The sequence below is a fragment of the Ochlerotatus camptorhynchus genome, unplaced genomic scaffold (assembly GCF_037179485.1).
Source record: "Ochlerotatus camptorhynchus isolate MF236.1 unplaced genomic scaffold, CSIRO-AGI_Acam_v1.1 ptg000599l, whole genome shotgun sequence".
Taxonomy (NCBI): Eukaryota; Metazoa; Arthropoda; class Insecta; order Diptera; family Culicidae; genus Ochlerotatus; species Ochlerotatus camptorhynchus.
In genome coordinates, this window is record NW_027041079.1 from 597828 (window position 1) to 608844 (window position 11017).

The following is an 11017-nucleotide window of genomic DNA, read 5'->3' on the forward strand; positions in this document are numbered from 1 at the left end:
TATCTCAATTTACTACATCAAGCAATATTTCGATTATACTGTAGCGCGAATTGATAGTCAAAACCGAGGCTGCTTTTATTTCAATCAGAAAATTCAATTTTCAAGAATGTAAATCTGTGGAATGTTTATCAACGAATGTGGAGTCAAAATAAAATAGATTGTTAAAAGTTTGTTAATTGGATGTGCTCTCAAACTAAAGACACCCATGAAGGTGTACGCTAATTCTCATTTCGGTAGTGCAATTTTTCACTCTCTTCGTCCACATGCAATTTGCATTTATATTGTAACCGATGGGTTTGCCTGCTCTCGCCGCATTTGCACAGAATCCTTCTTACCTACATTTCTTCTGTCGATCCTCCTATGCTTCTCAATAGACACTACACAACGATACGTCTACAGTAATCAAATATTTATACATTTTGATTTTCTTCTCCTTACGGTTAGGTTTCTTCTTCTAAGTAGGATTAATGTGTTCTTTTCTTTTTCGTGTTATTCACCCGGCATTTCCCGTGGCGATAAATGTATGTACGTATTTGCGGATTTTGTCTTCTTGTTCTCGTATCTTTACCTACCACTAAGCATTATTTTAGAACCGAGCTCCTGCAGATGCTCCTCGGTTCTTTCAATTCTCCCTGAGAGTAATGAGAACTGAAAAACGGCGAACAAAAGCCATTATGCTGCCATTATTCGAGAATCCTTTCCCTAGGCAGGGCTAAGCGTGAACGATATTGTCATCGGAGAAAGGATACGCTCCTTAACAGGTAGGAAAACAACAGCTGGTACAAACCTGTTTGCCAATGGGTGTGCCTCTCCAGCCTTGCTAGAGGAGCTAGAAGCAGCTGATTCCTCAATCAGGAACGACTGCATCAGTAGTGGTCCACTCTGCTGGGGTAGGGCATAAACGGCCGGTCGTTGGGTGAGATTGGCCATTTCCGACAGTATGGTGTTTGGTTCGGATTTGGGTGAGGTGGATTTTGGTGATTCCTGGATACGGGGCGATTCCCGTGTCGGAGATTGCTGCGATGGTGGTTCCTGCTGTAGAGAAGAGCTCTGCATTGCATCCTGTGACATCGAGGGTACCGGAGTTGAAGCCGGTGTCAGTGATGGAGTCTCCGATGTTGAAACCGATGTTGGCAGTGAAAAGCAATCCTTATCTTTGGCTAAAGAAACGGCCAATTCCGATTTGATGATTGGCAAATGCAACGGAGGTAGTTGAATTTGATGTTTCTCCTCTTCCTGCAGCAGCTGCTGCTGTACGATACTCAAACTGGTGTGTGTTCTCTCGTGGATGAATAGCAATGGAAGTAATGGAGTTGCAAACGGGCAGTACGAACATTGGTAACCCTTTGGCCCAAGGTTGGAGTTGGTAGGATCTGCACCAAATAGTCCAGTGAATGGATTTTTCATCAAAAATTTTGCATCTGGAGAATTGAAGCCGAAAGCAACCTTGGGATTGAATTTCTGCTCAGCAGAATTCACGTTCATACCACCATTCGGAATCTTCAGCGAAGGGCTATTAGACTTGCTTCCCCCTCCCAGCTTGTGTTCGATCTCGCGAAGCTTGTCAACTCCCATTTTTCCATGATCACTGAGCAAATGTGCCCTCAGCCACTTAGCACTGCGGAATCTTCGGCTGCACAAAGGGCACACCTCAGTAAAATGTGAATAGTATCGGTTGCTTACGTCCGTTATCTCCCCTGGTTTCAGCACACTATCAACGGAAAATTGGGACTCTGAATTCTCAGTCGGTTCACCATTGTTTCTAGGCTGTGGCAGAGGAGCACCTTCCTCCACAATTCCATGCGTGTTATGTTTATGAACACGTAGAAAGTACTTACTGCACAGCTCTTTATTACAAATATTGCACACGACTCCACCGATTTGAGCACCATTTTCAATTTCGATGCCGTGCATTCTTTGCATGTGAGTTTTCATGAAATACTTGTTGCACAATTCTTTGTTACAAATTTCGCAATAACTGCTCGTCGGTGTCATCGAAAATGTGGGCTTCCTCTCGGCGTAACTCGGCCCGGATGGCATATTTATACTGGCTGAAGTTGTTGGTCGATCCGGCGTTACGAAACCTTCCCTTTTCGGGCTGCCATTCTGAGATCCATGCACTTCCATCAAGTGTTGCTTCAACATGAACGCGTTGGAAAACTCCTTGTCGCACTGCTTGCACACTTCAAACTCATTTGGTGATGTTGGCATAGGGGCTATATTTACTGGTGACTTGAGTCCATTGTTGTTTTCGTTCATATTGTTATGCTCCTGAATCATGTGGGTATGTAGCAAGTACTGATTCTCCATCTCCTTTCCGCATATACCGCAGGACATTTTTCGTTGATTATTCAAATCACTCAGCTGCATGATCATCGACTGTAGCTTCTGCAAGTCCACACTAATAGGTTCGCCATCTTGATCGACACATGCTGATCCTTCCTTATCGCCAAGTTCCTCCCCTGGCTCATCATCTCCACCTTTGGTATCGACATTCTTCAGTAGTTCTTCCTTCAACGCAGTTGCTTTCAACAGGTCTTCATCGCGCACCCGTTCACTGAGTTTCTTTAACGGCGGTGGAAGTCCAGGATTCTCCGCACCTCCCACAATCAGATTTAAGGGGCTTGTCTGAACGAAATTCCAAGGACTGCGATCCTCCTTCACCTCATCCGGTGGCATGAATATTCCATGCCTCTTCAACTTGTGGGTACGCAGAAAGTACTTGTTGCAGTATTCCTTACAGCATATCTCACAAAATGCTTCCGGATTGATCACTCCCAACCGCTTCAATTTATCAACGGAAAAGTTCGCTTCACGAGCGGCTTGAATCGAGAGAGGAGACAGCTTACGTGGTTGCGGAGTGAAGGACGCATCCTCTTGCTCCACTGAGTAATCCTCACGAAATCCATCCGGAAGACGGAATTGCATCGCAGTTGGAGTCATACGTTCAGCATTGGATGGTGATGGAGCCTCCAAGCTAAGATCTGATCCTTGCTGAAGTTGCTGCTGCTGATGATGTTGTTGGGTGTTGGAGAGATCGTGAGCTTTACTGCGATGTTTGCGCATCGCACTAAGAGTGCTGAACTTTTTGAAACAGATATCACAAAACACTGTCGGTTGAATTGAATTCATTGGCAGCTGAGGGGACACAGCTGGACGCATCGGAGGAGGTTGTTGCGGAGATGTGCCTTCCGAATTGGTTGGCTGATTTTGGGCTGCCTTGTCCTGCTGTTCCTGAAGGGCTGCTTGCTGCTGTTGTTGTTGTTGTTGTTGTTGCTGTTGATGCTGCTGCTGCTGCTGCTGTTGATGTTGTAGTTGGAACACTTGTGAGAGCTGATGAAGAGGATTAAACGAGCCAACGTTCGGTAGAGAATCGTTACTGCCGCTTTGCGGTTCGTAGATTCCGTGTTTGTTGGCCTTGTGCGTCTTCAGGAAGTATTTGTTGCAGAATTCCTTATTGCAGAGACCGCAAAAGGCTTCCGGGTTGAAGATTCTTAACGGTGGTACATTAGGCCGGTTTGAGCTATCAGTCGATCCGTAAGACGATGCTGATGGCATTCCAAGTAACGGAAGCTGAGGCATATAGCCGGATGCGGAAAGTGCCGCAGCAGCTTCTGGTGAAAATGGAAATGGCAAACCTGGTATGGATAACCAATCGTCCGCTTTGGAAACGTTCGTCGATGAGCAACGAATTTCACCATCCCAGTCAGAGTCGTGGAGCAATTCTTTCTTAAAGTTCAACTCAGAACATACCCGCATCTGATCGCTGTTCTGGTCTTCATCTGTTGGTTTGCTTTTACTATCGTCAGATTTTTCAGTAAATTTATTATATTCGTCATTATTGTTTTTCATAGCTTCATTGTCATAATCGGGACTCTTACGATCATTTTCGTTTTGATCTTTCATAGATTCATTTGAGTTTGCTTCGCTCCCGTCTTTACGCTCCGTTTTAACATTTTCCAATTCTTTCGTGATTTGTGGCATATCAAATAAACTTTCCCGACTTTTGATGGAAATTAATGGATTAGACCCATTTTGAAGTCGTTCTTCAGCGGCAGATTCATCCAGTTGATCGTCCAGCTGCTGTTGCAGCAGGTGCTGCTTTTGTAATTGACTCAGATTGGACAAAAATATTTTCTGGAAGTTACTCTGCTGTTCTGCGAAAGCATTCGCAATTGATTCAATGGCAGTTATTTCAGCATCTTCGTTTTCATCCATTACTTCAGTGTTGCCAGCAGTAATGGATGTATTTTCTTCCGTACCATTTGCTGAAATACGGCTTGGCATGGGCTGTTTACGGCGCTTCTTCGATAGATCCGGGATGCTGTCTGAACTGAGCTGGGTGGCAGTATTGATGGCCTGTGGGGAGTTAAGAAAGGCCGAAGCCAGTGACCGTTTCGTTGCCTTCATAGTGGAGTTATTTGAACTGTTTGTATGCGATGAGTTGGAAGTGTCACTCATAGCCGCTTCTTCGCTACTGAAATCCGGTGGTGGTGTTGCGTAGACAGAGGCAGCCATTTTTATTGTGTTCTGTAATTTAAAGAGAAAAGATAACAAAATACAATTTAGAAGAAAGGTAAACACATTTTATTTGACAACATAGCGAAACGATATTGTAACCCAATCTACAAAAGTCATCGAATTACTTCGGCAACGAAGCCTTCACCGTGTAGATTACAACGAAACCGAACCATAAAAATTTCATCGAATTTGAAGGTTGCCATTATCGATCGCTTCCGTCCTATCCTGATGGCTGCCAAACTGCAAAGTGCTTAATTTAATTAAAAACACCAAATAAAGCTCCACCGAAGGACGACTCCAGTTGGTGAATAAAAATATTTTATTTTGGGCATTTTCCTTTCTTCAAGGCTTATATTTTTATGGCCGCTCCTATTCCATTTCAACTCGGGTACCAATAAAATACACCTAAGGTATATATCCAGGAGTGGCAGGGAAAGAGAGGGTGACAACCAGCGGAAAGATAAACATTTTTCGATTTTTATTTCATTTTTTCGGCATAGATAAAAATACGTCCACATATTTCGTTAGTAGCTATCGAAACTGGCACTTAGCCATTGCTGACGCCATACGCTTACCCATACATATAACAACCGACAGCGCATTATCGTTTCAGGACGATTAGTCAATTGCCACACGTCGCCGTGACGGTGCTTCCTGTGCGAGGTGACATGTTTCACTGAACATGGTTGCCCGCCTTTTATTTAATTATTGTCATAAATATTTGAAACACCCCGATGGCATTTGGCTCTCAATCGGACGCGTCGAACGCTGCCAACTACACCTCACGAATCGTCAATAATTACCGGATGTTTGAACTTTGAAGCCTGAAGACAGGCTAACCCCTTTCATTTCACGTTATTCCAGGTGAAATCTACATTATCTAAATAGAGTACTTTCACACATGCGACCAGTTCGTGGCAGTATAATTATCATTACCACGCTGTGTTGCTCCATAAATCAAAACCTTCACAGAGCACTGCAGAGTAAAAAAAAACTCATAAAGCATCTAAAACGAAACTTTTCCTGCTCTTGCCTTCTTTAATGTCCATACGCGATTTTTAGGGAAAATTATTTTACAATCAGCATAAAAAACTGTTTGGATCAGAAATATCATGAATGAATGGTTCGGCATACAGAAATTTGGACGAATGAACGAATTGCCGAAAAATGCTATCATCAGATCAGTTGTATTGGTTGCAACATTTCAACAAATAAATTAAATTATTTTTAATCTAATAAAAATCAAAAAAAAAATAATAATTTCTCCGTATTTATGGCATGAACAGTTCATTCTAATATTGATTGTTTTCGAGATTTCAATTTAGGTTGTTTTAGTGCAATTACATTATTTTTAAGATGGCAAAAAACCCAAATATCTCGGTCCAGAAATGAGAAAAACTAGATATTTCGTGGCAATATTTGAACTCACAAAAATCATAATAATCATAAAATGTTCATCATGTATGCAACAATTTACCATAATAACCTAAAAATTGAGAGTTTCTTATAACGTTCAGCTAAAATCATATGATATGTCAAATTTGTCTCAAATTATGATTTTATTTCAAAGCTCTAGTTCTAAATGATTTTGATACTGCTCAAATTATATGATCGACTTAGACAAGTATTATTTATGTGGTCTAATACCAGCCATATAAACACAAATAAACCATCGACATTACGGTTTGGTGTCAATTTTATTGTCTTACAAAGTTCGAGAGCCAGTAAATATAAATTTGATTTATTGAAAAAGTGGTTCATTTATCCAAAAACCACATTTTAAACGGTTACATAATGTCGCACTGTAGCACTGTAGTTTTTCAATTTATTTATGAAAAAGGCGGAATTCAAATTTAAGCATTTCCAGTTTATCCAGTTTCGTGCACTAGGAAAGTTAGTTTGAGAGATGGTAAGGAAAAACCCGGTCACAAATTAGTTTTTTTTTTCGAAACAAGGAGCATTTTAACATGCCCCACATTCAAAATGAGCACATAGGGGAAGTTGAAGTGGTGAACGTCCCATTCTCATTAATAAAAATCAGTTCAATTGGATGTAGGACAGTCACCAAAAAGCGAGGTACCCATAAAAAAAAACTTCCGTATGAAATACAATAGAATGTACTGTTTTTACAACCGAAAAGCAAGGTATAGAAAATCAGGGACAGTAAAAAATCATTTTGTATTTCACGAACAAATTGACTCAATATACAATTTAGCTGTTTAACAGCTAAATAAACCTGATATTAACTGCATAAAAATCATTTGCGAGCATTATCTGTTCTGCAGCTGGAATTGATGGTTTGAAGTTCTATTGTTGAAAATTATGCAAACACATAAATGTATTGCAAACCTACAGAGATGGTGGTTTTACCAACACATTATAATAGGGTTAATTGTCAACACTAGAATGTATTGTATTTTATAGATATTTCTTTGTTATTTCATGGTTATATTTCTTGATGGACTGCACTTCTCACCGAGCTACTGAGGGAATACCTGTACTCCCACAATGGGTTGAATAAGTCCACGAAAGTTTAGTTTTATGCATGTCTTAGGAGAAAATAGATGAGAAATTTCACCGTAAAACTGCTGTAATATGTGTGTTTCAACTTGCAATACAAATACAGGATACAAATGAAGGTTGTTGCGTTTTTATTTTAAATTCAATATTTTCCATGATAGCACACGCTTTAACGAAACTTTTTATGCTAAAACATCTAAAATCTAATAAAAGATCTAATCTAAAATAATAAATAAAATTATTTTGATACAGGCCTTGGGTTGAATATTAAGTTTTAGACTGAAATTTGTGTAAGTGGCCTAAAACCAAGCAAAATAAAAGTACACTCCTAAAAATAACTAATTTTACACGTAACGGGATCCATCTTTGACATAAAAGATGAGATGTAAACAAACATGTCATGTAATATTAAGTTCTCCGAGACTGAAAAGATCGTTGCTGAACGAAAAGTACGTTTGATTGAGCTATATTTCACGTCGGTTAAGACTCAAATTTATGTCAAAATTGACGCTTGTATATGTCACTCTCAGAGCACCCAAATTTACATGATTTTTCTAAGTGTGTAAAACATACAACAACAAACACAACACAACTAGCAGGAATAGAAACCATGAAAAATAATTATGATTAAAAAGTTCATAAAATAGATTTCCCATCTACCATTTGAAGTATATTGTCGGAATTTCAAACCCTAGCACAACCAGCTCAAATCACTACTTCCCTCACGGAAACAAGCTAGATAAAACGACATACCCCACCAACAACTGCCCGTTAGACATATCTCGTGTCAGCCCTGCCAGTCTCTCCATTGCAGTTTCATAACAACCGAAACTGAGTTATAAAATAAATGAAGAGCAACCGTGATTGAATATTTTCCACTATCAAAATGGGGAAAAGTTTTTCATTTGAAAACATAACCCCACTCCAAAACTGCGGCTATGTTTTTCAATGCTCGGTTCGTTAAGATTTTATTTGACTGTTGTTTACTTGGATTTTCTTCAACGAATTGTTTGTCGCACTGATTTTAGTTGAAGATCTACCGGAATCTTCTCGAAATGTCGCTGCAATTGTCGTCTTGTTTTGAAGCGCACGAAAACTTGGAACATAAAAACCGGCGATGAAGCTGGAAGTAACATTTTCCTTGTACTATTGGTAATACTCCACTTGACTTACTTGAGAGCTTTCTTCTCGATCCATCGAACTATATCCAATTTCTACGGCACCAACATAAAATAAAATTCTAAATAAAACCGATTGTAGTCCGTCAGCTAGTCATTATATGTTGCACACTGATTCGGAAGAGGTCCCAATTGATACTGATAGAATTTTGAAAATCTAATCTATAAAAATCCAAACACAGTGATTGGCTTTTTTGTTCCCCTCTCCTCACCAGAAATTTTTCAAAAATTCCTTCCCCTCCTGATTTTCGAAATCTCTTCTTTTTTTTCCAAAATCCTATTATAAACCTTTATGCCGCTGCTGGTTGCTACTGCATTCACTGAACTGCACATTAGGGACGCGTGTCTCACTTCGTTCCAAACATAATGAGTCCACACACTGCAGACGCTTCGCACAGGGCCACGAGCTCGCACTTTCGATAGTAAAAATCGAAAATTTTGGGACACAAAAAATCACCCCTACGAAAGCGAAGAAATGGAGGAAAAAACTTTTTGGACATTATGGTAATTTATTTTCTCCGAATCGCCCGTGGCAAAAGGGCCGATCGGAAAGGCATCACAATCGCTGCTGCTGCTGCTGCTGGGTGAACTTTCGTTGGGTGCAATATTATTTGGGTCCTCCCTCGTATTGTGTACATGCTGGAAACTATAACAATTGATGTCGAAAACTATTCGTTCGTAGCCGTTATTACAACTTGAATGATCCCCTATTTGCCAGTAGTATCGTTAATGGGGATATGTAAATTGGAAAGAATTCCTTTTCAAAATTTGCTTTATTTTTCTTCGTATCATAAGAAAGACATCTTTTTGTTGAGATCAATTTTATGTTGCAACTGGCACCGATCCAAATTGAATTAAAATTTATTAAGCAGACAACACTTTTACCTCCACATAAATAAGGATTAAAAAGCTATATATTAATATCATACCCAAACATCGCAATTAATATTAATTTTAAACAATTCAGTTTTTGAACTGTTTGAATCTTGAAAAGGAGTAAATCAAAGTAAAGTACCGTAGAACACCGTAAGTTTGAATAGTTAAAATTGTATTTAACCGGCGGTCACTTGAAATTTGATAAACTGTGGGGTACGGGGTATCAGTTAAATTAATGTTTTGTATATGCCATTTAATTGCAATTTAAGCTAACGGGGTTCTATGGTATAACCTATCATTCTTCTACTTCTATGGCTATTACGTCCCAACTTGAAGTAAATGCCTTCCGTCAATTCATCGCGCTTTCACTGTTATTAATTGTGAGCTTTCTATGTCTGTACCATTGTTGCAGTCGTATGTAGTGATACATTCTGCTCCTGAGTTTTAAGATCACGAAAAATGATCAGTGATCACTAGGCCGAATGCCATTGCACTACGAACCTTCCTGGCGTAGTGGTTAGAATCCATGCCTCTCTCACTAAAGGTCACAAGTTCAAATCTCATCTCAGGACAAGTCATGAATGACCTTTTTTATTTATTTTTTCTCCATTTTTTTCTAGAGAGTGAAAATCATGTAAACTGCACATTTTTGCCGAACAGAATGTGCTGATATATCGTGAAAATATGAAAAGTTATAAGAGCAGCTCCACGATCTGACTTTGTTTCAAATAGTTTTAGTTATTATAGTTCAAATGTCCAAAAGGCCTCCACGGAGCTGAGAAACAGCATGATGCTAATGAGTTCTTCTTACTTTTCCTAGGAGGCGACATGAGTTTTGCCACCTACGCAACTCCCTTAATTCTTTCAATCATTTTTTCTGCTCCATCGCTCGTTGGCTCCTCTTCACCCTTTATCGGCTCCTTTTCAGTATAGTCTTCCATGTCGAATTTATAAAAGTAGTATGTACACGCCGTTTCGATGCTTGAAAACAGGCGGCTGCTGTTTCTGAGCATAAGTTGCTTCCTTTTTACTAGTCTTCTCAGTCTCTGGGGACGTCATATATATCTTCACCACCTCTTCTTCCTACTTGCTCCTACTTCTTTCTCTGTTCTTCGTGCCGTTGTTGGCTTTCTTTTTCCTTTTGTTGTACTACTGGCTGCTTCCGGTCATTCCGCTTGGGACAGAAATTCATCTGATGCCTCTTCATTTTACATAAGAAACACATGTTTTTGTTCCCTATATTCCCCATCCGATTTTTACGTCACCCCGTACACCGTTGTACATGTTGAGGGCCAAGTCCAAAGGAAATTTCTCCCGAATGACATGCCTAACAATACCGTATTTCCCCAGCACCAACACTAAATCGTAATTCGTTGTAATGACTAGCAAATCAAAAAGCTAACACAATGTATGCATAAGAACAGGTATCTCACACTTCTTAAAACCAGCGGCACTTATTTACTGCGACTCTGGCTCAATTTTTGCCCACTTTGCAATGTTAATAAAGTCTTTTAACTTTTAAGTCGCACATTATAGTCCATCACTGGTTGATTCATAACATCTATGAGGTTTTATCGTGAGGCCTCTTAAGTTGCCAATAAGATCTTGATTAACACTCAAGGTACCCAAACCCCATAAGATATGTTTTGATTAGAGAGGGTCTTGGGTAAAAGAGGAACGGACTGGCTGATTTTGAGCCAAACGAACTGTCAAAGCCAGAGTCAATTGAGCAGCGCCTATCTTGATTCCGCCTAGGCATAGGTTGTCAAAGCAGCATGTTTTGAATCCGCTCCTCTCTTTAATTTGACCCTTAATAGTTTTGATGACAGTATTAAATGATTCGCACTTGACAAATCAACATAAAATCAAACAATATTTGTAAATGGTGTTGAAAATGACTATTCCGAAGATGACAAGACTAG

At 39.7% G+C, this 11017-nt stretch overlaps 1 protein-coding gene across 1 annotated transcript; it reads right to left on the reverse strand.

Moving 5' to 3' along the window:
- Positions 1-702: 702 nt before the first annotated feature.
- LOC135714030 (uncharacterized) lies at positions 703-4518 on the reverse strand. Its single transcript, XM_065237290.1, has one exon. It carries the CDS (start codon positions 4516-4518, stop codon positions 703-705), a length of 3816 nt encoding a protein of 1271 aa, XP_065093362.1.
- Positions 4519-11017: the final 6499 nt, after the last annotated feature.

Bases quoted from the DNA above. Each gene is read 5' to 3' on its own strand.
- LOC135714030 (XM_065237290.1), bottom strand. From the start codon at position 4,518: ATGGCTGCCTCTGTCTACGCAACACCACCACCGGATTTCAGTAGCGAA.